Source organism: Medicago sativa, chromosome 8 (genome assembly GCF_051527215.1).
Source record: "Medicago sativa cultivar Bolivia chromosome 8, Bolivia_mono, whole genome shotgun sequence".
In the NCBI taxonomy this organism is placed as follows: Eukaryota; Viridiplantae; Streptophyta; class Magnoliopsida; order Fabales; family Fabaceae; genus Medicago; species Medicago sativa.
Genome location: NC_140756.1, coordinates 8,413,853 through 8,440,391, shown reverse-complemented (window position 1 = coordinate 8,440,391; position 26,539 = coordinate 8,413,853). Strand labels below are relative to the sequence as shown.

General features: G+C 31.9%; 2 protein-coding genes, 1 long non-coding RNA gene and 1 pseudogene across 4 annotated transcripts; 2 read left to right on the top strand and 2 right to left on the bottom strand.

Moving 5' to 3' along the window:
• Positions 1-6,422: 6,422 nt before the first annotated feature.
• LOC146896679 (mediator-associated protein) lies at positions 6,423-9,485 on the top strand. Its single transcript, XM_085737407.1, has 5 exons — positions 6,423-6,538; positions 6,613-6,756; positions 7,181-7,271; positions 7,443-7,526; positions 8,859-9,485. The coding sequence occupies exons 2-5, from the start codon at positions 6,616-6,618 to the stop codon at positions 9,191-9,193; spliced, it is 651 nt and encodes a 216-aa protein (XP_085593533.1). The 5' UTR covers positions 6,423-6,538; positions 6,613-6,615; the 3' UTR covers positions 9,194-9,485.
• Positions 9,486-10,329: 844 nt separating this feature from the next.
• Positions 10,330-13,078, bottom strand: LOC146896678 (putative glucan endo-1,3-beta-glucosidase A6; annotated as a pseudogene). Its single transcript, XR_015023335.1, has 3 exons — positions 12,906-13,078; positions 10,697-11,985; positions 10,330-10,505 (listed from the first exon to the last, which is right to left on the bottom strand). The product of XR_015023335.1 is annotated as a putative glucan endo-1,3-beta-glucosidase A6 (transcript).
• A 751-nt stretch (positions 13,079-13,829) lies between these two features.
• On the top strand, positions 13,830-16,035 carry LOC146896677 (uncharacterized). Its single transcript, XR_015023336.1, has 2 exons — positions 13,830-14,428; positions 14,751-16,035. It is a non-coding gene; the product is annotated as an uncharacterized LOC146896677 (long non-coding RNA).
• On the bottom strand, positions 14,821-21,254 carry LOC146896676 (copper-transporting ATPase HMA4-like). Its single transcript, XM_085737406.1, has 8 exons — positions 20,833-21,254; positions 19,901-20,652; positions 19,275-19,746; positions 18,712-18,879; positions 17,284-17,538; positions 16,739-16,861; positions 15,463-15,948; positions 14,821-15,355 (listed from the first exon to the last, which is right to left on the bottom strand). The coding sequence occupies exons 1-8, from the start codon at positions 21,055-21,057 to the stop codon at positions 14,963-14,965; spliced, it is 2,874 nt and encodes a 957-aa protein (XP_085593532.1). The 5' UTR covers positions 21,058-21,254; the 3' UTR covers positions 14,821-14,962.
• Positions 21,255-26,539: the final 5,285 nt, after the last annotated feature.

The following is a 26,539-nucleotide window of genomic DNA, read 5'->3' as shown; positions in this document are numbered from 1 at the left end:
AATTATTTTCCAATTTTTATATTTTTAACTATTTTTCAATTTTTCCTCCCAAATTCAATTGCTTCTACATTGCCGTTGTGGGAGATTAAGGTATCGTTTGACCCGACTTTTTTCAAACTTCTCTACATTTTTAAGGAGAAGTTAGGCCGAATACAATATCAATTAAGTACTTACTAAAAAAAGTACTTTTTTTGAACGCATAAAATTGAATGGAATGAGCTTTGACCGAAATTTGTTGAATGTTACCTTAAAAAACTACTTCTCGACAATTTATTTCACAAGCACCTCTTTTCAACTCACGCCGGAACTTTTTCTTTATTTTTTAATATTATATTTCAATATGTTTTTTCTTCCATTTAACTTTTTTTTAACCGTTCCATTAATTTTTTAAGGAGATTCCATTTAATTTTATTACCTTTTTTCAAAGGAATTTTATTATCTTTTTATCACTTATATATTTAATTTCAATATCGTTTAATCATCACAATCTCACAAATATTTTTATTCACGCTGTCATTTAATGATCCCAAATATTTTTATCTCCTTTCTTCAACCTCGCGAATATATACACACATTAACGTTTAGAGTAATATTTTATGTCCGTCTGTCTCGTTTTTTTGTTACGCTAATGCATATAATTTTTTTAGTGTTGCTTGGTTAAGTGCTACCTCACCAATTTTTTTTAACTATTTTCCAATTTTTATATTTTTAAAAACTTTTAACTATTTTACAATTTTTTATTTTTAACTATTTAAAACTAAGTTGATGGTTCATGGTTTTTAAGGTTTATATTTTGACATATTACAATGATTCACAATTATCCGTCATTTTACCATCTATCCTTTCAATGTAATCTTCCAGATCGAATATTACTAAGCATGTGTGAAGAGACCGAATATTGCTCGGTTGATATTACTTTTTTGACGTCGAAGAGATTTTTTATTTTTTAACGGTCAAAATATTAATAATCAAGTTCCTACACAAGACGCTAAAGAGTTTAATGTGTTTCTTTCGTTCATTTTGTGTCATGTAAATATTGGTGTTAATCCCTTTTTGGTAACTCTATGACGTAGCGCTCACTTTTATAATTTTAACTATTATGTAATTTATGATGTTTTCCTGCTCTTGATAAAGCTTTCATAAATATTTTGATAAAGTTTTTTAATTTTTGTGCAATATTCATTAATTTGTTCATTTTTCCTTCGGAACAATTTTTTTTACAAAATACGTTACCTGAACCCCATGCCTTAAACCATGCATCACAAATATTTGGATTTATATACCTTAAACCATTACCGAAAGGAATGGATACTAAATTGCGCTTACTATCTACCTTTGTTGTAGATCATGTGAAAGGATTTATATACGTGGTACTAAATTGCACTAATATCCGCCTTTGCTAAGGGTGGCAAAAATACCCATGCCCACGGGTACCCGTGGGTAAAATTCGTCACGGGTATGGAGCGGGTAGCTAAACTGGTATCCACGGGTATAATAAACGGGTATTTGACTACCCATTATTATATGGACACGTACACGGATTGGATTGTATCCATACCTATGGGTACCCATACCCGATAATAAATTAAGTAAATTACTAATATATCTTTATATATCATATCTTATTACTTAAAGTTGGTACCTTATTGAAGAAAATTTTACCCCCACCTAAATCCTCAATAATAACCTTTTTTTTTAAATTTTTTTAATTCATCTTATTAAGTTCACCGTTTCCACTTCATTCACATCATAAAACATATAGATTATATAAGAATCATGAATTTTCTATGAATTATGTATGATTTATGAAATTTTGAGTGGATTATGTATGGATGTTTAAAAGTTGAAGTTTTTTGGTAATTAAAAAAAGTTATTATTTGTACCAAAAAATAAATAAATTCAAAACTCCATGGGTACCCATGGATACCTCAATACCCACGGGTACCCATATAGTGAGTACCCACGAGGATACGGGCGGGCACGGGTATCATACTTATCCAACGGGGCGGGGACGGGTATCATATTATCCGTACCCATGGGTATCCATTGACATCCCTAGCTTTTGCTGTAGATAATGTGAAAAGATTTATATACGTTGAAGCTAAAACACAAAATGATATAAATTAGGTAGAGAGGCTTTCGGCTATCTATCCGATGCGAAGTTTGTTCGCCTGAAAGAACCGGATACTAAATTGCGTTAATATCCGTCTTTGCCGTAGATCATGTGAAATGATTTATATATGTTGAAGCTGAAAGTCAAAATGATATAAATCAGTGCGGCTTTGGTAATCGGGTTTTCATTGGTTTATAGATAGATATCAATTATTACCGGAAAAGTGTTTCTACCGCCGACAAAATATGTTTTCATTTGTTACTTGTGATCAAACCATTTTAAAGATTTAATTTTGTAATCCGTAATGCAAGAGTACTCTAAATATTGTATTATGGTTTTTAATTATCCTGTCATTTCACAATCGTCCTTCCAATATAATATTTTGTCAAATACGTTATCAACCCCGTGCGAAGCACGGTTTGTAACTAGTTAAAAAAAAAACAGATATAACTAATCAATCAACGATGGAGATATTTTTTTTTGTGAGGAGTCAATAATATAGGATCTTTGATCTTATCCATTTCATAACTTGTTTAATTTTTTAAATGAATTTATAATTTTTTTCATAAAATTAATATCTAGTTTAAATTATCAATAGTTTTATTAATTTTAACTAATTTTCCAAAACTGATATTTTTTTACATAAATATATAAACAAAGTACATATATTACTTTGATCCTATCCATTAATTATTTCATTTAATTTATTTATGTAGCATAAATATCTCAACAAACTATTATAATTTTTTTCATTATATCCAAAAAAATTATTTTAATTTTATTTTAACATAGGTTTAAACAAGTTTTTTTTTGAAGAATCAAAAATGGAATATATAAGTTTAAACAAGTTTAACTTATTATTTTCTACTAACGTTTATACAGCACTCTATGTCCGTCTGTTCCGTCTTCTTATTGCGCTAATGCGTATAAATTACGAACAAGTTTTTATAAAATGTTGATTTTGATTAAAATTATACATGTATAGATAATAAATATTTTGTACTTTCATATTGTAACAAAATATACTTATATTTTTAAATGATGCTAACAACATAACAAATATAATATCTTTAATATATATATATATATATATATATATATATATATATATAACAAATATAATGTATTTTCTTATCTTTTAATAACACCAACAAAATAATATTCTTATACTCAAACTTGTGTAAAGGTACAAGTGGAAGAAGATAAAGCTAGCCTAAACAAAATCTATTTTTTTTTATACCGGCGTTCGGACGAGCATGACTTCGTCGTCCCGTTTTCTTATTGCGCTAATGCGTATAAATTACGAACATTAACTTTTATGAAAGATTAAATTTATTTTGATTTTGATTAAAATATAGATATAGTTAATAGATATTTTGCGTTTTCGTGTTGTAACAAACTCTACTTACCTTTTTTAATGATACTATCAACATAACAAATATCATATCTATAAAAAAATTATAACAAATACTATAATATAAATTCTTATCTTTTTTAATGACACCAACAAAACAACATTCGATTAAGAGTTTAATAGGAAGGAGAAAAAACCAGCCCAAAACATCATATTTTCTTTATATATACTAGCAAAAAGATGGGCACTCATGTGTCCGTCTTTCCGCTTTTTTATTGCGCTAACTCGTGTAGATTATCAACGATATTTTATAGAAATTTTACATGTAAATCACAAACGATATTCTATATAATTTTTTTGATATAAATTAAAATTACAAGTATAGATATTTGTGGCGAGCCGTCACCAAAACCCTAGTTTTCTTCTCCTCCATCCACCAAAGAGGGGTGATTTAGGGTCAATTTTTGACCCAAAATCACCCATCTAACTCGTTTTTCTCTTTCCCTTTTATTAAAATAAGTGATTTTCACATCTATATCGTTTTTTATTTTGTGATTTTGTCGTCTTCGTACGACGTTGGTTTGTTCGTCGTCTTTGTGCGACCTTGTTTGTCTTTCTTGTTTCTATCATGTATTTGATCGGTTAAGATTGTTAAATCAGCTTTGATCTAGTGCATTCAATCAATGACTTTGGCGTCATCCACGTTGCGGATACGGAGACATGGTTATTCCGGAGATTTGAATGGCCAGATTTCCCCAATGGCACCAATGGCACCAAAACTATGTCATGGAAGTATTTCCCTTGTTTTATGCTATTAACATGGATACCGTGAGTACGTTCACAAATTCATACTTTTTGTTTTTAGCGAACTTTCACTATATCGATGTACTCTATCAATTTGAATTAATGAATATCATTTGTTTTTGTCAAAAAAAAGTATAGATATTTGTGATTTTCAAATGTAACACACTCAACAAATCATATTTATATTTTTCAATGACAACAATAATATAACAAATATGACAAAAATTCTTATCTTTTTCATAATACCAACAATATAACATTATTATATGAAAATTTGTTTAAAGGTATAACTAGAATAATATAGATGTAAGAATTAAAGTATATGATGTTTTTAATGTTAAAAAGGAAGACTCGCAATTTTTTTCTGGTTACATGACAAAAATGGTGAAAAGGAAAAAAGCCAAAGACAAACATAAAGGAAAAAAAGAAAAACTACTCCCTAATGAAAGAGATGCCTAAAGCAGGCTTTAGAGTCATAACAAGAGAAAGTGAGCTTCTAGCTCCCACCTATGTCTGCACATCCATTTTTTTTTCTCTTAAGAATATGGAGTGAGATATCTCACTCCTCTTTTATAATTTCCTTTACGTTGTCTATCATATTAGAATGGTGGTAAAAACATGTTGTCCCCTTTTGTACGATATGTACCAGTTATAAAAAAGTTGTATAACAAACCAACTTTCTAAAACCTACTTTCTATTAGAGGTTTAAATCGTATCAAGAGAGCTTGATTTTTTGCACGAAGAATGTTAAACAAACCAAGGCTCACAAACAAAACTTCCATCATTCCTCCTAGCCAAGCCCCCAAAATCAGCCATACATGGGCTAGTAATAGTATTTTCGTCAATGTTGAGCACCAGTTCATTCATCTCACCTCGCTTCCTGGAAATTGTAAGAGTCGGTCTTGTAGCAACAAAGCCAAAAATACCACCATAAGCATGTTGACTTATTTAATGTACATTATGCCTAGTATCGACATCGGTACAAAAGATGAGTTAAACATGTGTTTATAAGTGGGGGCAATCTTCACCATAAAAATCGGTTGTAAGTGAGGATTATCCCCACTTATAAACACTTGTCCAAGTCATCTTTCTTTAACAAACACCATATATTTCACACGATCAAAGCACCAAGATTGTTAAAAGTAGAGAACACTTTGTTCAAAGTGAAATGATATTTGAACATCAATTCGTGACAACTTTTGTGACCACTTTATCTCTCATACTCACATTATTTTTTACTTTATCCCTTTATTGCTTTGATTTTCGTGCAAATACCTATTTTTCATTTGCAAATTATGGTTGTCACTTAAGGTGTCAACCAAACGGTTGTTCAAATAACATCCCGCTTGTTCAAAATAATGGAAAGGTTATCACGATTTCTTTAATAAAAAAAACTTTGCATACACTGTAACAACCACAAGAAATTCAAACTTCCAAATATCTAGAACAATCAAATAGACAATGCATCATGGATTTTTCTTCTACCCCACATACATGGATATCACAAACATCCGCTTCTTTAATTATATATATATATATATATATATATATATATATATATATATATATATATATATATATATATATATATATATATATACATATATATATATATATACATATATATATATATATACATATATATATATATATATATATATATTTTAATTTGGGATTGTTGAAATTTGGGGTCTAACTTATCCTTACAAAACCACCGCTTATAAGGTGAGGAAAGTTTGATCTTTATAAACTCTACTTAAGAGTCATATCTATCCGATTTGAGACTAAATCGCCCCCTCAAAGACAAGACAACTAAGGACAAATCACAATTAAGGTGAGATTGCCAACACACCTCCTCACACTTGGGGCAGGATTTTCAACACTCGCCTCACGCTCAAACCCAATGGTCTATGAAGCGTGACAATGCGAAATCCCAACGATAGATTTTGAATAGGCTTTGATACCATGTTGCAATTTGGGACATAACTTATCCTTACAAAACCGACTTTGTAATGATGAGTTAAACTCCAAATTTCGACAAGACTTGTAAAAAAACCATATAATTTGAGCACTTTTCTCAAAAACCAACCGGTTCAACTTAGTTTTCGGTTCACTACGATATAAACCTTTCTGCGTTTTAAACCATAGCTCAGCGTTTCAGTCCATAGAACTCGCTCCCTCTAACCCTCTCACTCACCGCCGCATCAGCCGCCACCACCGCGTCGTTCTTCTTCTCCACCTACCTCACCGCCGTCTCCCAACCGCAGGTATCTCTCTCTCTTCCTTCTCTCACCTCTCACACTTCAATACACATCTTCAAAATCGTTTGTTGTGTTTACAGGCAATGTCATCGTCGAGCGATGACGAGGATTCAAAGAGATACAAACCTAATAAGGAATTTGTCGAATACGCAACGGGACCACTCGTTGATCTTAATTTGACCGATTCCACTGAGCTTTGGCTTATTAAAGTTCCCAATTCCAATGTAAGCTTCTTCCTTCTTCATGCTTTTCATTTTTGCTTTTTAGGGTTGCAGCTTCTAGCTTGAGCGTTTGTCTTATTGTGATAAGCACTTATGTATAAGCAATTTCTATAGCAAAAGATAAAATAAGTTAAATTGTTTTCGTATAAGCTATAGGTTGTTATCATAAGCTTATGAACTTATGAAAATAAGCTGAAAACAATTTATGAACAATGTCATAAGCTTTTTCTGTAAGTCTCTTACTATATTGTGAGAGACTGGGAAATTTCTTCAATTATTTTTGGTTTCATTCCATTCACATGAGATGTTATCTGTATTGACAGTTTTTTCTTATACTACAGAATTAGATGATGGATGAGTCTCTATTTGATTTTGTATTAATCATTCAAGTTATGCTCTTACTTTCTCTATATTTCGTGTTGGCCAGGACAAAAATTTGATAGACGACATTGCCGGGAAGGAATCGTCTTTCAAACTTAACAAGGAGGGTACCTTGGCCAGCTTTGAGGGTGCGTCTGGTAAGTAAGAAGAAATCATCTGTTGTGACATTATATATCCCATGTTTTATTTTTTCGATTTCTTTATCTTGATCTATAAAATGGCATTTTACATGATTGTTTATGGTATGGGTATATAATGAAACTGATTGCTGTGCAAATTCCCTAATTTTATTGTAACTATCTTGGCAGGGGAAACATATGATTTTCTCAGCTTTGCTTCCACGGAGCCAGACGAAACAGTTTTTGTTTCCTCTGCTACTGAATCAAAAATTGGTATGCAATTTCGTTTAAACAAATACTCTTAATATAGTCTGAATTGATTAAGAGAGACTGATTCTGTTTTGAGTTTCAACTCTAGAACTCCTGGCATAAATGATATCATGATTCACGAACTAGAAAATATTAACATATCCATTGCTGCAAGTTTGCAAGGAACCCAACTCTAATAAGCAGAAACCTAGCTTTATTAAGCTGAATCTTAAACAGAACAACACAATCCCAATATCATCCACTCCTCAGTAATTTTGAACCTTTTGATTTGTCAAATTGTCCGTCAATTTTGAACTTGTTATTCTTTGTGTGTGTTGAGTTGTGAACTTAAGTTGTGATTTGTGATTTGGTCATCAATTTTAAACTGTGATGCTATGTTTGTATATACTTGTCTGGTGTAATCTGTATCACTATCTTGTGACTTGTGACTTGCGAATACTCCATTTGGTTTGGTCTGTTGCTTAGGTTTAGATACTGTGTTTAGACGCTTAAAACAGTATTTTTCACATTTAGTCTATGACTTTACCATCTATCTTGTATAAAGCTATTATTGTGAATGTGGAGCATACAAAAAGTAAGCATAGGCGAAACGATGAATCCATTGACATGTAAGAAAGTATAAGATTAGTGACAAATGCACTTGAATATCATTTACTGAGAAGATGCTGGTAATTTTGTTTATGAGGGTATGGTCATTTGAGTTACAGTTTTATTTGAGAAAAGTACATCTAATGAAAGAGTTCAAGAAAGAACTTGCTTAAAACGAATAGTAATGAATTGCTTTTTTAAATGAATATTCTGTTTTACTGAAAATTTGGTTTGAGTCTTTGAGAGAGAACCAATTGACTCAATTGTCTTTCTTAACTGGTTTTTACAATATCAATTAATTCTTCTGCTAAATTGAACTTGCATTCAATATATTTGGAGGGTATGCCTGTATGATCAGTTTAATATTTATCCATTTTATGTATTGTCCCTGAAGAAACCTCTGATCTGAGGCTTGATTATTTTTGTTTAGTTCAAATATTTCCATCTTTTAATATATAAAGCAAGATAAAGTGTGTGTATAAATCCAATATTCATGGAATCTCTATTGTCAATAGCTAGTTCACTTATGAAAATGAGCTAGATCTTTTTGTTGTAGCCATGTTTTTCACACTGTTTGGAATCATATGGATCTGACCTCCTTAGATGATATTGGATTGTTATTGCTCCTTTGTTGTATCTGGCCATTTTTCTTGTCATTATGTCTCACAAGACTCTGCTTCTTATTAATGTTGTCATAGCATACCTTTTGAGTTAAACCACTAAGAGAAATTATTTCTCTTTCCACAGGTGGAAAGATTTCACGCCGGGTTTCGGTTGTCCATTACCCTGATCCTAGAGCACTCGAAAAAATTAGTTCAACTAATCCAAACCAAACATTGCAAAATTCTATAGCTGCGGCTACACAAAGTGCTCAAAGACGTTCACATACATCAGCAACAAAAAGTAGCAGAGCGAAGAGCTCAATATCTGGACTTTCTGAACGAACAACTACTCCAAAAAGACATGGTGAGAACAGAAGACCTCAACCTGAATCCTCCCGTGGTCACAGCTCTGGCGTTTCTGCAGTATCTTCTGATCATTCTGATGGAGGAAAATCAAAGAGAAGAAAACATACGGAGTAATGTTTCCTTGACTTGATGTATACTTTCTCCCTGGCCTTTTTAATTTATGGAATTAATAGTATTTGAGCTATGTTATTTTCTTTGTTTCTCTACTTTTTCAATTTTCAATTGGTTGTATTGCAAAACTGGTGTAACTCAGGGTCATAGATTTGGATTTCCTATATTCACCGTTGTTCACTTGTTCCATTTTATGGTTCTGCTCGTTAATGTTGTTCCTCCTCTTCTGTCCAGAAAAACTATCAAACTTGACTAAAGCAAATATATGTTCCCTGTATTTCTTTTACAGTTCCAATTATATGTTTTTTTAAACACATATCCATTGTATACCTTCTACAAAAGCAAATATTTGCTGATTCAAGAAACATGCAAGAAAGGTTTATAACAGTTGGTTGCATATTTGCATCGTTCACAAATGGTATTTCAACATCAATTTATACTTAGTAATTCAAATTGGCAATTTTTTTAATTGATTGTTACAACCTTGGCCGTGAGGACTTTCTATGTGGAATCCTAGGTTCGAATCCGGGTCAGCACATTTCCCCTCCTTATGATAAAAGCTGTGGTAATTCATTAACTAAATCTAAAATTTAACACTTCATTAATTATGTCTTAACAAAATAAATCATTTAAAATGTTTAAAATTTAAGTGTCTCAGATAAAATAATCATTAATTATATGTCTTAACTTAAATAATCATCGTTGAATTTTGGTGTCTCAAGTGAAATAACATTCCAGTTGCATCCTTTTGGACTCACGTAAGTTTGAAGGACATATCTTATTTGCTTTCTAAAACACAACTGATCACATGCTCATGGTACTTGCTCTTTGTTTGTTATAGTATCACTTATCTGGTAATGTTTTCTCAATAAGTTTGTGTCCTGTATTTAAACCGCCTATATCATAAATCAAGTTCAAACTTCAAACCATGACATTTACTAGAAAGCTGGTGCAAGTTCTAAGTTTCAAAAGCCTGAACTTTCCATTGAATTGAATACAAACAAGCAAAAACATCCATGGTTTGGTTTTTGAAGGTCACAATTTGTTTTCCATTGCAGAAATAAAAAATAGGTGTATTTTTTTGTTTTTCCATTGAATGTATTTTCTATCCTTTTTTTATTGTTGACAAAACGTATGCATATCAGCTAATATTCTTGTTATACATAATGTTAGCTTATACGACAATTATTCTTGTTATCCACGGCAAGAAAAGCAATGAATTTTATAATAAATACAACAATATATAAGACTCCATTGGCTGATTGGAGTTGGCTTCATCAAAGAATCACATTTGGGTATTTGCAAGATCCATAACCTTCAAAAAGGAAAATGTACAAAGTATCGGTCAAACATAAAAACAAAAGGGTATGATCAATATTACAAAATGATTTTAAAATCAAAACATGATTATGGCCTCTTCTTCTCGAGTGGTTTATATAATCATTCAGTTTTTATGGAAGTATAACTAAAATAAATGTTCTTAAAGCAATTAAAAAAACAACTTACTTGGATCCTCTGCAATTTGAGTGGCAAGACCATTGAAGTTGCAAGTCCCACCTACACTCCTAAACTGAGCCCAGTAAGAACTAAACGCATAGCTAGCATGACCAACAACTGAATCAGGTTCGAAACAGGGTTTTCCGGGTTGAACCAATTCACATGTTCGGTTCCCCTGTGAGCAAGCATATGACAATGCTTCCACTACCGCCGTCTTGTTAGCTCCCTCTGCCACCACACACCACGCCTTCCCTTTATAATCATCTGGTGGCGGCAATGGCTTAAGCTCGACTTCGGCGTCTTTCCGTAAAGGTCAATCTCGTAAATACTCGACCCATTTGGGTACAATAACCCGAAGTGACGCTCCGTACCCAAACCCGGTTTCAAGTTCTCATTATACAGAGCAAATATAAAAGATGGAAGAATTGAACCCGGTCGAGCCGGTGTCCCAACCGGAGGTTTTTTCGTAACCTTTTTCACGAAGTTTCTATTATATGTACCGGCATTGTGAATATTCGCACCAACTTGGTCCAAATCACCATCATTAGGCCAACCGGTTTCAGCGATAAATATCTGAATATCCGGATACCCAAGCCGCTCCATTGCAAAATACACCGCATCCACCATTTGATCAAACAAATTAGTATAAACCAAACCCGTACCAGAATCCGTAACCGTGATGTTATCGGACTCAAAAAGAGCATAATCCAAGTTAATATTAATAGGATCTGAAGTCGAAGCAAAAAATGGATACACATCTAAGAAGAAAAACGAGTTTGTGACATGTAAAAACTCTAACATTGGTTTCATAACACTCAACGCAATGTCATTTCTAAATGTGCCATTTGAAGGTGGAAATGATGTTTGTAAAACATCCATTGCCAAAGGTGTTCCAACTTTGACTTTATGCAAACCAAAAATAGTTAAGGAGTGTTTCATTCTGTACATGGCAGGTACAATGTGGGGCCATGTTTGGTTTGTTGTTGAGGAAATGAGTTCATTACCAACAAGAATATAACGAATGAGTGTTTTTGAGTAGAAAGGTACGAGGTTGGTTTGGACCCATTGATTTGCAAGTGTTTGGTTTGAGGATACATTTGTTACAAGTTCATTGGGAAGCATGATGGATACTTGGATTCCAGTGTTTTCGAGGGCTTTGAGGATTTGTGGATTTGCGTCATAGATTTTGACACGTTTGGCTTTGAGGTTTTTGATGAGTGATACTGAGGTTGTTGGTGTTGGAAGATTGTTTCCTAGTTGTCCATAGTTCACTCCTGGTTGTGCTGAGATTTTTGCACCTGTGGTGGCCAGGTTAGAAAATTGGGGTTAGAGGAAAAAACTACGTTATATAATAATCACAAATGTTGTTTCAAGATCAATTTGGAACTGTTAGAAACCCATGGTAGCCCAAGTAAAGAGAGAATACTCAAACCGAATATTGCATAGATAGAATCGAAAAAGTAACTACATCAAAGCATATAAAGAGACTTACATTATATATACTCCATGAGTATAATTTAATAACTCTTTAAAGGATTAATGTAATTTATACACTTTAACACAATTGAGTGAATGATCATCAAATGCTAGCTTAATGGATACATCAAGATTGGAGGAAGACCCATGTGAGTTAGTATCGTGGTGTAGTTCATAAGTACAGTGTTACACAATGTTCAAGTTTTTCTTTTAACTATTGAATCAATATGTCCCCCCATATCTCACTTGATGCAATGATGAGACTTATTAATTTAATAGTGAGAATAAACTTGTGCATGGTACAACCCTTACTTCACTTGTACACCATAGAAATAATTATTATTTCGTGAGAAACTTAAAATCTAAATGAATGTTTGGTTTTAGGGTGAAATTGGTAAAACTAAAGTGCCATGTAAGAAGCTATCTCTATTCGTTTGAAGGTGTGAAGATGTGAAATTGTTGGTTTACAAACACAGACTAAATAGTGATGGGATTAATTAGTCTCCAAATATGCAATCAAGTTCAACTCCAATATATGAAAAATTAAAATATACCATCTTAGCTTTCTCATGATATGATGCTTCAAGGTAGACAAGATCAAGAATTTTACATTTTAAAAGATGAAAGTTGATTCATGTTGAAAATAAATAAATAAATAAAAATAACTCAAAGTTTGTGATTTTGATTAATGTAGTAAATAAATAAGGGGGAGGAGATAAATAGAGAGGGAGAAATGACTTACTTGATATAGTGAATAAGGAAGAGAAGATAAATAGAAAAATCACAACCATAGCTATTGCTTTCATTGAGACCGTGTCTCTTGAATTGAAGGTGTGTGTATAAGGCAAAATTAGAGATTTAGATCACCATAACTTGGTTGACATGTGAGATTAGAAGATGATGCAAAGGGAAATTATTGGTAAATGAGTCTTCAACATCACTTATTGCAATTGGAAATATCAAACATTTTTATTTGATTTGTCGTCGTTTTGTTATCACAATTTAATTATTATTTTGTTCACAACTGATGACTGACTGATGAGGTGTATGTGGCAGACGTTTGACATACGAAGGGGATGGCATGTGGGTGTCAAGTGCGTCTCAATGTGCAGCCAAGTGCGGGAAGAAATACGACATTGACGTTGACTCCAAGGTACTATATGTATATAGTAATAATGTGAATATGATTGCCAGAATAAATAAATACAAATGGTTTTTATTGTTTTCAATATAAAACTGACGCTTAGATGAGATCATCCATCAAATATGTACATTATTATATGCATCCATTAGTAATAAGAATATTATGTTTTACTCGCCATGTGTAATCATTTTTGTTTATTTAATTAACACATGATACTATAGTATCCTTTAAATTAGAAGAAATCAAATTCATTTTTCCTTCTTATAGATTCCCTCTCTTAAAAGGAATCCAGTCTCTTCCGATAGATTTAATCTTCATTGGTAAATTGTTTTATTTTTCAAAATATGAAATGAAGTTTTTTTATGCATAAAAATAAAATTATATCGTAGTTTTATCCATATACAGCTAAAACTATAGTAATAGAGTTAGAGTATTTTCTCTCCAATTCTTACAAGAAATGAAGAGCCAGTGACCATTTAATGCATGAAATGAGTATTATCGTTCTTTGTAACGCTCATGTCTAATTACAATCGTATTATCTCATTTGCAATAGTGTGTTCTATTACTGTCTTTATGTAGTGCTTATTTAAGATCCATAGACTTGTGAGTTAATCTTTGACGTGTGTGTATTTTTTCCAATAGAGGTACCAAATCTTATGGTTCGAGGTAACCTGCTGAGAGCCATTAGTGCAACTATGTGATCAATTTATATGAACATTGAAGCACAAACAAAGTTGGTGGTTGATCCATGTATAGATACTTGTATCGAAAGTCTTCTTCGCGATATGGAAGTTTGACAACATTTCTTATTGATTGTTGTCAACAACAACAATACAAGTATATATGCAGAATCACCATTCAACTCATGCAGTGATATCAAATTTAGAGCTATTGGGGGAACACACTTGAGCTAGTTGATTTGAAGGAATTTGCAAGGTGTACAAGTCAAGGCGCTTACTCGTGTGGATAAACACAAGAGAAAGGAACATTTGCTACTTTAGAAGCAAGTCATGAAAAGAGCAAACAATGATGGCAAAAATGAAGGGAAAAAAGGAACAAGGATTGTGACATGTTCTGTTTGTTGGATTTAAATAAAATGGTATTGATTCTCTTCAAAATTGGTAGGTCTTTCTTGGTCATCATTCTCATAATGGTGTATGTCCTTTAAAAAATGCATTTGGTACTAGTTTTATAGCTAATTTTGGATCCTTTTGACCTGCTTAACATTAAAACATTGTATCCCTTTCCTAATAAATGCACTGTCTTACAAAAATATTATGGTTTTTAAATGCACTGTATCCCTTTTCTAGCTGTTTAAACTATACTCTTGCATTATCAATCCTTCTATGCTCTACAGATTTATTTTTCCACATATGTTCGAATTACAAAAGAAGAATAATAAAATCCATCCAAATACTAACCACCAAACGTTTCCTCTGTCAGCAACTCAGCATAACTGTGAATTTTCCAACTCTAAAGATAAAGGCAAGATGAACGACAATTGCCGGAAAAATAGAACAACAGGTGCAACTATTTCGAATAAATATTAGCAATTGAATAATTACATCAATTGGGTGATCAAAAGTTACATCCAGGTCTTATGAAATGGCAAAAACGTGGATTGTCTAGTAGAACTAGAAGGCAAAATTAGGCCATTAAATGGACTCTACATGGAAAGGTTTTTTATAGAACTGCAGCAAAAGAGACGAAGAAACCACACTAAGAGAAGACGCAGCCATGCAAGCACCAGCAAGCCATGGTGGCAATCTGATTCCAGTAAAAGGGTACAAAACACCAGCAGCAATTGGCATTCCTAAAATGTTGTAACCAAGAGCCCAAATGTAGTTCAGCCGGATACGAGACATGGTCTTTCTGGATAGATCTATGGCTGTAATCACATCTTCCAAGTTACTTTTGATCAGAACTATATCAGCAGCTTCTATAGCTACATCAGTTCCAGCACCAATTGCCATACCAACATCAGCAGCAACCAATGCCGGAGAGTCGTTTATTCCATCACCAACCATTGCCACACTCATTCCTCTCATCTGCATCCAGTTTCATATCATTTTATAACCAATATGTGTCAATTGCATTAGTTCATCAAATCAAGTTGAAAAGAAAAACTGGTTTTAGCAAGAGTTAGACGCCATACCTGCAATTCTTTCACCTTATCAGCTTTTCCTACTGGATCTGTCTCCGCAAAGACCTGATCAATACCAACTTCATTTGCAATAGCAATCGCAGTAGCATGGTTATCACCAGTCACAATGACACTTGTGATGCCCATGGAGTGGAGAAATGATATAACACGTTTAGCCTCTGGCTTTACTGGATCAGATACAGAGAATGCTCCAGCAATCTTTCCATTAATTGAAACTAAAACACAAGTTCTAGCTAGAATCTCATTTTCAGAGATGTACTTCTCTGCTTCGGAAGATATTTTAACATTACAAGCATGCATGAGTCTCTTGTTTCCAACTAAAACTGTTCTATCACCAACTTTTCCACTTACCCCGGCTCCCATGTGTACCTCAAAATCAACAACATCCGGCACTTCCTCAGGGCAAGAACCAAAATTCTTGCGCAACTTCTTTGCATGTGCCACAACAGCTTTGGCTATTGGGTGTTCACTATTTGCCTGGAAATATGTACATATAATTAGCTTAAATTTTATTGAGGAATTTTAATCAAGATATTTAGATTTGAAAAGCTTTATTATCATTTACAATTGGTCCTTTTGTTTTTCATTTCAACAATAAAGAGCCTGGTTCTATAATATACAGCTCTACCAATATTACGTTGGTCGGTCAGATCCCTTAAGCAAGGTCTTGGTTCGAGCCTTGTCGCTGAAAAAAATGTGGGGAGGGAAGACCTTGTTGAAGGTTACCCACTAGGTTCTCCGACGAAGATTAGTCATCAGTGAAGCCAGTGGATACTTTGTACCTATGATATGGTTAATGTAGTTCTCTCTACATCAGGATTCAGGAAAGGGTGAATCCATTTCACATCTATTGCAGTCTTTCCATACATCTGCAAGACGCTGATTGCACAACTCAAACCATGACAGCAACTACGACCATTAGCCTCTCCTTTTCACTCCAGTAAACGAATATCAAATCAAAATCCAAGGACTAGACACTATTTAGATTTTTCCCCCAGATCTCCTAAACGAAAGACAAAGTACCTTTGTTCTTTGCTTTTTTATATTTATTAGTTACCTATTTCACAATAAAAGCACCTGAAATTTAACCCAAGCAAAAAATTCTTGGCTTTTGTGAAATAAAAACTAAATTTCTCCGCCCAAAACTACAATTGAATGATTTTTTTATATTCTTCAATATCTTTTGCACAGGCTCTAAAAACATTAATAAGACTATACAAAATTTCCAGATATCCAAATAAGTACAGAATCCAACATAAAAAAATACCTCCACAGAAATTGCCATGTCACATAACACCTCCATAGAAAATTCAGAAAGCAGCACTGCACTAACTACTTCTGGTTTTCCAATAGTTAGTGTCCCAGTTTTATCAAATACAATAGTTTTTACCTGCATTGAAGTCGAGAACAATGAGTAAGAAGATATCATTTTGATAAAATACAGTAAAATTTTAGGAATGTGTAATTTTATCAAACAAACGCTACTAGATTATACAAAACATGACATAGTAGATACAGTGGAAAGTGAAACAGAGCAATCTTAGCACACAAAAAATTCTTCCATTGACAATGATTTTAATGCAAACAGCATAAATAACAAGACAGGAGAACCTTTAAATGTCGTTTACATTCAATATCTAGTTATCATGGTTCAAACATTTCAATTCTGATAAGCAAAAATATAGGGAAAGGTTCACATGTTGTGTTAAAAATGTAATATTTACAAATTTCCGTTTAGTGTACTCTCCTAATAAGAGCACAATTTACATAAAACTCAAGATATGAAGCAGCAGGAAATAGAAATATCATCACCTTGTGTGCCTTCTCTAGTGCATCTCCACCTTTGATGAGCACTCCTTGAGAAGCACCTATGCCTGAAGCAACCATGACTGCAGTTGGTGTAGCTAGACCGAGAGCACATGGACAAGCAACAACTAACACAGAAATAGCAAACTGCAAAGCAAGCTCAAATGCATCCATTCCTTTTGGTATCCAATGTTTAGGGTAAAATCCAGCTTTCCCAGGAATGAACCATCCCAGCCAAGTTGTGAGTGCTGCAACTACCACCTAAGGATGTAACCACAAAATAAGCAGCTTCACAGGGATAATATTGTAACAATCATTGCAATGCTGGTGTCAGATAAGATAAAAAAAAATGGAGTATCTTTATCATCCCTTCATTTTCAAATATTGGCATATGAACAAAAATAAGACATGAAACAGGAAAGTTAATCACAGAACTGATGACATATGCCATTTCTTGAAATACTTTTGAGCCAGAATTTCTACAACTCAAATATGAAATGATTATATTCAATGCCACGTGCAAGATTAAAAAAATCCAGTTATAAAAATTCATGCTGTGAGCCAGAATTCGTGAACACCCAGTTAAGAAAATTCCCACCCAAAACATGCTTATCATGAAGTAGCTTGTTCTCCATAATCAGTATATATAGTTAAAGGGAATCAACAGTGACACTAATAAGAGGTTACTAATAGAGTGTTGGCTTGGGAACTTGGAGTGTGCTCCTCCTCAAGGTCTGAGGTTCAATTCTCCCCGGTGCCAATTTGGGTGGGCTAGTTTATAGCTTCTCCAAAAAAAAAAAAAAAAAAAGAGGTTACTAATGGAGGTAGTGTTTAGAGACAATCGGCGGAGTCATTGCAGGTGCCAAAAACAATGGTAGTTGGATTTTGCCAACAACAATGGTTTCTTATATTTATAGGCAACAATGATAATAATCAAGTGTAAAATATGAAATATTGGTTTTAAACTTTTAGCTTTGACACTTGGAATTTCAATTCTTAGGGTCTTTGTTCAGATCCAATATATAAAAAATTATAACTGATTTTTTTTTTTAATTCCATGGAATTGGAATAGCAATTCTGGGTTACACGTGTTGTGTGGCATAATTACCATAATTAACAGAATTTGACTACTATTTATATTTTATAGATAGATTTAACACCCAGTTTCCTGTAATAAGGACAGATTTAATTTTTAAATCCAGACCTATTTCCTCTCTCTTTGAAATGCAGGAAAACAATATAATTGGAATTGCAAGGTCCAATTCCAATGCTTAATTTCAAATCCAACTTCACACATCAACCAAAACAGAAAAGTATTGAAATGCAGGAAAACAATATAATTGGAATTGCAAGGTCCAATTCCAATGCTTAATTTCAAATCCAACTCCAAGCATCAACCAAAACAGAAAAGTATAGTTAAGAAAAAATACTCACAATTGGAACAAAAACCCTTGAAATATCGTCCGCAAGTTTTTGAACTGGTGCTTTGGCAAGTTGAGCAGCTTCTACGAGTTGAACAATTTGAGAAAGGGCAGTGTCTGATCCAACATGTGTAGCCTTAACCAACACGCAGCCATTCTCATTGATCGTTCCACTGATAACCTGTTCAACATATTTTGAAAGATTAAAAATGTTCTCACCACTCTATCATGCCACCTTTACATAATTTAAACCACTAAAACTTGGATTAAAAAAAAATAGAGACTGTACACATTTCCCTACACCACCCTTCCCATGAAAAGAAAAGAGGAAGATATCAATCCAATGTGTGTCTCTCTGTTTACAATACATCACAGAGTACATTCACTTTCTCACTTTTTGGTTACAATGGGTGTTAGTCATTCCTAATCCTATCTTTCATACAAATCTCACGCGCAACATCTATGCTCACCTTCTTCGTTCATATGTTTGTCATTAATTTGTTGGATTGCTCCTGACCTGCTAATGCGTAACATAAAAAATACAACTAACTAGGGGTCCTAAAGCATGTATATTACCTTGTCTCCTGGACTTTTGGCAATGGGTATCGCCTCTCCAGTGATCATACTTTCATTTGCATAGCTTTGCCCTTTTATAACAATACCATCAACAGGAATTTTAGCCCCAGGAACAATCTTAATTATGTCGTTCTTTTGTATAAGTTGAGTGTCAATTTCTGTCTCTGATATGATATTTAAATCAGTATCAATTTCTACTAAATAAGCTTTATCAGGAACAAGTTGTGTCAGCTTTCCTAAAGCGTCTGATGTTTTCCCTTTGGCCACAATCTCCAAATATTTTCCTAATAGAATAAAGGATATCAACATGGAACTGGTCTCAAAGAAATCTTGTCCTTGAAATGTATCTGAAGTCAGTGCTTTTATTACAATATATAATGAGTAAAAGTAAGCAGCATTAGTGCCCAATGCAACCAGCACATCCATGTTAGCAGATTTTCTCCTCAGCGCATGATATGATCCCGCATAGAACCTAATAATAGTAATAATAGCCATTGTAAAATGATTATACAAACCTTTATCTATAGAAAGCAGATACATAGAACCATCTTCTGGCTAATAATTAATAGTAAAGGCAACAAGAAACTGGGATTAATGTCATTAAACAGTTCATGTAACAAAAGTACCTTTTTCCAATTATGAACTGCACAGGCGTGCAAAGGATCCATCTTAAAAACAACCCAAGCGTAAGCATATTATGTATCTTATAGTTCAACCAGTTGCCATACGGAGGAAGCATAGGAAGCACCATGGCAAACACGAAAACGGGAACAGAAAACAAGCAGCTTAACAAAAACTGATCCCTATGCATGTGAATTTCATTAACCTTATCCCTTTCTCTTCGCCCCGAAGGAGAATACAAAGTTGCTCGATACACCTTGGAGCCACGGCTAGCTTCTTGAACACAATGAATGAGAGTTCTCGGACCTGTAATATCGGGAACATAGCTAACCATAACTATATGTTCTGAAAAGTCAATTTCAACACGATTTACACCCGCAACTAACTCAAGATAAGACACCAAGACATTAGCATCTTCTTCAGAATCAATCCCTTCAACTTTAAGATGAACTTTATTTGCGTCATTCCCAGAGCTAATAAGCTCAGCTCCAAATCCCGCATCTTCTATCGCTTCCATTATCTTTTCAGGATTGGCAAGGCTAGGATCATAATGCACTTTTGCCTCCTCTAACGCTAAACCAACTATTGCCCTTTTCACTCCATCAATCATTTGAAGTGCTTTCTCAACAGACTCAGAACAGCTTGTACATGCCATTCCTTTAATCCTAACCCGGCACACCGATATATCTTGGTCATGATCATGAACCTCATTAACCCTAAACCCACTCTCTTCTATACTTTCTTTTATTCTTTTCGCCTACAATTAAAAAATAACCCATAATTAATTAAAAACACAATTCAGAACCTAATAATTACAACTTTCTTATTGAAAAAAAAAATCATTTTTTAACAATAAAATAATCACTTCTATGACTAGTGAATAAATCATGAAATTCATATAATAATAAAAATAAATAATGATGATTTTGAGGCTTACAGTTATGAGTTTAGGAACAAATTTAACGGCGGCACGGCCATCAATTACCGAAACAGCAATACTTTGAACACCGTTGACATCCCTAAGCGCAGATTCAATAGAATTAACACAAGAAGCACACTTAATATCGCTAATTTGAAACGTAACCGTCTTAACAACAACGTTATCTTCTTCTGTAGACTGTAACAAAGGAATCTTCACATCATCGATTCCATTACCTTCCATAATTTCAATCGAATTGAAACAATTGAATGAAATGAACGAGTTGAAGAAATTTAGGGTTTTGAAAATTGGTTTTTGTAGGGAATTTTGGTACGGAAGAATCGAGAATAAGAGTGCGTGACTGCGTGCGTCAGTTGGGTTTGGAATGAAGCTGGAACATGCCTGCCCACTACGTTTTTGTGGTTTAAATTTTTGAATTTGGGAATGAATGAATGACTTATGACTTTATTTCCCACCAAAAGTTGAATCTTTTCCGATTCTGCCCCTTTATTCCTTATGCTAAATGTGTGGTTATGGATGGTGTTGTTGTTTTTGTTGACGAGGACTTATTTGGTATTTTGGTTTTTTATTTTGTTTGTATGTCATCATAATGGACGGCAAACCCTAGGGTGTAATGTGAGAATAGTGTGATTAAAAGTTGATTGTTACATTTCTACACCCTTTTTTATTTCCATTAGAGGTTTTTTTCTTTTCTTCAAGTTGTCTGGTGGCTCACATATTTTTAAACATGAAAACGTGGGTGTTCGATGTTCGAATCTTAACCTCTCGCATATAATATGTAAAGTTCCTACCATTGTGAGGACTACCTCGCAAGTTTGTAACATTGGAAGAAACGATACTTTGTGATAAAAAACTAATGTTAATGCAATGGAATCAAATCACCTCAAGTATTTTGTGATCAAATTAATATGATCTTGGGTGCATTTGTTTCAGCTTTAAAAAAAATAGATTTTTTTCAAAAAATCCAAAACAAACGGACCCCTTAACTCCCAAATCTCTATTATATATATTTGCCTTAATTTTTTTGAAAAGTACACTTGGCACTCTTCTATGTTAAACTTCATTTAATGTATTACACACCTAAGCATCACTAATACACATGTGCACCTTATCATCTAATTGTAGCTTGATTATTGGCTATTGATAAATCATTGTTACATATTAACACATGTTTGACTTTTCCATTTATTACAATTGATACCGATATGAATGCCAATACAAAAGTGGCATCCTATAAGAATATGCTCTCTATTGAACCTACAACCATTTCATTTTGTATGTGTATTTCCACTAATCAAACAATCACCCTTTAATGTCCATAAATGTCTTATAATTACGTGTGAAAAAAGTTCTAATTTAAGATCCGCATCAACAATTGTATTGCTCAATTTTTCTCTATAAATATTGATTCAACTTTCACCATTTCATATTCATTCAAAGAATTCGAATTCTTTCCAAATATTGTAACGAAAGTTGTATATGATCGTGGTTCGGGTAAAAAGGTGTTTTCATTTATAGTATTTTCTCGTTAGTTTTCTCTCATTGTATTGTTTTTATTTGATAGTATTATCTATCATTTTTTTTAATTCACTTATAAATTCTAGACTTCTTTATCAAAGTCCAGGGATTATGGATCTAATATGTAACGTGGAGGCTAGACCTAGCAATTAGACATCTAAATTTTGAACTCACACCTTTCAAGCGATCATTTGATATCGGGATCAACACGTAGTAGCGGTACAATTTCGTCCAAGAATTTTTGAAGAATATTAAGATTGAGAAGGATTGATAAGGATCTATGAAACATGGAGTTTTTTTTTCTTTCTATGAAACATGGATATAAACACGTAATAATGTTCTTTTTAGTGTTTACCGGCATTATCATCAAATTGTTTGTTGATAATTTATTTTTTTTTGGCCGAAATATATAATTTAGTTTTTTTGAAGGAATAATTTAGTTGTTTCTCCTTAGAAAAATAATTTGGTTGTTTCAAATTATAATTTTGCTACGTTAATGTTGTTGGTTTTTTTTTTTGAAGGAATATTGTTGGTTGGTTTTTATTGTCTTTGTTTATTTTTCATATTTTTTAATTATATTTTAAAACAAAGCAATTTGATTAGATGCACCAATAAAACAAAGTGATTTAATATATCAATAAAAAATATTGTTGGTATATACAAGTTAACTCATTCACTATATACGAAATTACGAATCTATATTATTATAAAGATAAAAAAATAGTACACGTGATATTTTAATTTGCTTACAAGACTTAATTGCTCTTAATTCTTCATTTGTAAATTTCCTACAATAAACACGTTACTTCTTTTTTGTTATTATTACTTACTCATATTAATTTAGTAATTTTTATGAACATTCAAAGTTATTATTACTTACTCATATTAATTTAGTAATTTTTATAAACATTCATAATCAAATCAAGAAAGAGAAGATTTTCAAATGCCAAAACAATTGTCCTTTTTTATGGTGAAAATTTTATAATTTTTTGTCAATCATTTCTATACATGCTAACAATTCAATTAATAATCTTAAACAAAATAAAAAAAAATATCTACTTCGAATCTCTATAATAAACAAAAGGCATGCACAACAAAAATAAATCAAAATTGGCGAATAATTATTGATTTAAATTGTACTAAAAACTGATTATGATTTTATTATACAGTTTCAACTCTATTTTATTACTCAATCATAACTTAATCGTTGTATTTTCTTCATGATTTTTTTAATCTATGAAAATAATATCCTAAGTAAATAGAAAATCATTTTTAGGTATTAATTTTCCTACGAAAAATTTAATTAAATAATTTTCCAAATATTTGTTTTAATTTTTGGAAAAATAAATCAAGGTAGGCAAACTTTCCAATCAAACTTATTAGGCCATATTTTGTTAAAAAATTGAACAAGCAAGAATTTTGGTTAAGAAGTGTCCATTTAATCATACATTATCACTGCAATAATTTTGTTTTGAATGAAAATTATATGCATTGATTTTAGTTGATTGTACATAATATGCATGGTCAAAGATAATTAATAACATTTACCTTCAATTCCTTTTTCCTCTAAAAAATAATTTGTTCAATTCCTTCAACATGACAAATGGATGATTTGCGTTTTTAATCATATGTTTAATGTTCAATGATCTGCTAGCCTTTTCCCTATATATAGTTGATCCATCTCACATCATTTTCACTTGCTTATTCATTTCATACGATCTTATTACCTTTAAAAAATGTTTCTAAATATGAATCAACTATTAACGTTAGAAAAAAATTAATCAAACAACGTGTTTTACTTCTCTTGCTTGAAACATAAATTTTATAACATCAAATAAAATGTATAATTAAATTAAATGAAGAATTAAATGACAATGAAAATTCATGAATGAGTTTGAATGAAAAATAACCGTTAAAATAAAGCTTATAAAATAAAGCTTAATTCTCTCGGAAAAAAATAAAGCTTAATGAAATTTTTTATTTAAAATAAAGCTTATAAAAATATCCAAATAAGAACAATTACATTGGACAAATCCTTTTGCTTAGCAATATTTGTTTTTTGGTACATTTTACTTAGTATTTTAATCTCAACAAGAGTGCACTAAAGATCCTATGTAAATCTTCTTTCATTTTTAATTTCACTAAGATAATAAATAAAACGATGTTAACCCTTTACCGCCGATTAAGGATCCATTTCCTAAAAAGAAATACCCATTCATTACCAAAAAAAATTGGTAATAAAAAAATATTTATGAGTTGATTATTGTTTGTATAATATTACGAAGTTTACTCCGCTAATTTTTTTTTTTTTTTACCAAAAATGGTAACAATCACATTTGGATTGAATCCGTGTGAGACACAACAAAATATAAAGTTTTTTTAATTGTTTTTCTTAAAAAAAATTGGTATATGCAAATTTCACTATTGTAAACAAATAAAAAATAGCTTCATTTTTTTCAATGAAAAACTAATTGAATTTTTTATCACTTATTAATCATGTTTCAAAGGCAACCATCAAATTAACATCATTGTTTGATTTCTCAACCAATCAAATGGAGTCATGTACTCTTTGCCTTAACTTTCTATTCTACCAATTAGAGTAACTAAATCATCATAGGTTTCAATCATACACGTATTTGTTAACAAGTAAATCAAATATATATATATAGGTACAACAAATATAACTTTCTAACATGCAAAATCTTAAATGTTTTTACGCTCAACTTTCAACTAGCATGGTGACGTGGCATTTTTTTTTTCTTAGGCTTTCATTTTCATTTTTTTTTCGTTTCTCAAATATGAAACGTATCATTGATGTCATTACAAGAACCATTGAATTGCTTCTAAAATGCAAGGACCATTGAGTACGAGTATATGATATAACATAATGAGTATGTGTAACATTCCAATTTGAGTATTAAGAATTTAAAACTTTTACAACTCAAATGGAGTTTTACTTTAAGATTTCAACTTAAAACTTCATATAGATGACTTTGAATAACTTTATTTAGAAGAAAGATTTTCAAAATATTTACTTTTACATAAAAGACACCTTTAAAAATACAACGAATAATGAGACCCTAAACTAGACTCTACCGTGATCCGGCCTCTAATGATACTTTGAAAATTACTTATACCTGAAAAATAGAAATAAACGTGGGGTGAGAGTATGAGTGTATGTCATTGCAAGGACCATTGAATTGCTTCTAAAATTGAATTAATTCAAATTATTTCTGGTCAATTGGTTTTGATAAAAAAAAAGATCCTAAAAATATGTCGTATTATATAGTTGATTTAATTATAATGCTATGAAGAGTATCATTTTATTTTTCTATGAAAAATGCAAAATCATCTTAGCATTTAATGAAATATCAATTGTCTAATTGAATGTATTTATTGGTTTTCTTTGATTGTGTTTTTCATATCATGTTAGAGGTTCTTGGTACAAACTCGGATGAAGAAGAAAAAAATTAATTTTGTTTTGAGTAAGAAAGAAAAATTAATCTAACAACTAATTATTAAAATTTGCCATTAAAAAGCCTTTATTTAATAGGATATATTTTTCTTAATTAAATACATTAAATATATATAACTTTTACCCTATGATGATCAATAAAATCTTATGTCTTTCATTTTAAATAGTATTCTAGACATTTTTTAAATTAAAAATAGAAAATAATTGATACTTTAAGGATCTTTTCTAATAAGTTTTCTTAAGAAAAAATTTATGGAGAAAAAACAAAAAAAAAACTAGGAGATGTAAACCTAATCTGATAAAAATTTAGGGACATAAATCGAATCCAAGAAAAGAGCTAACATGAACTAAGTTGTATAATCACATTAGGTTAAGAACAACCACATTAATTAACAATGCATCTTCATCAAAATCCTTAAGACATTAGATATATGGATCACCTCATTTATATGTTTCTCCTCATCTACCGATGCATTCAATGTGAAACTTTAACTCACATATGACACATTAGCACCACTTAGTGTGATTTAATGGATGAAGGTTTATGCTCATTTCTTTCATGAGAAAAGAGAAAGTAAATTAGGAAATGAAAAATGATAAAAAATAATTGAACATGAGAGAAATGATAATGAATATCTCCGCAATCAATACATCATAGAGTTCGCAGTTATGAGGAAGCCTACAATGAGTTGGATCATTACATTTGTCTAA

Excerpts from the sequence above, each read along its gene's own strand:
- LOC146896679 (XM_085737407.1), top strand. The coding sequence starts at position 6,616 with ATGTCATCGTCGAGCGATGACGAGGATTCAAAGAGATACAAACCTAAT. Across the intron at positions 7,272-7,442 it reads CAGCTTTGAGGGTGCGTCTG|GGGAAACATATGATTTTCTC; the intron begins GTAAGTAAGAAG and ends CTATCTTGGCAG. Across the intron at positions 7,527-8,858 it reads TGCTACTGAATCAAAAATTG|GTGGAAAGATTTCACGCCGG; the intron begins GTATGCAATTTC and ends CTCTTTCCACAG.
- LOC146896676 (XM_085737406.1), bottom strand. The coding sequence starts at position 21,057 with ATGGAAGGTAATGGAATCGATGATGTGAAGATTCCTTTGTTACAGTCT. Across the intron at positions 20,653-20,832 it reads TTGTTCCTAAACTCATAACT|GCGAAAAGAATAAAAGAAAG; the intron begins GTAAGCCTCAAA and ends TTTTAATTGTAG. Across the intron at positions 17,539-18,711 it reads CAAGGGTTTTTGTTCCAATT|GTGGTAGTTGCAGCACTCAC; the intron begins GTGAGTATTTTT and ends TTACATCCTTAG.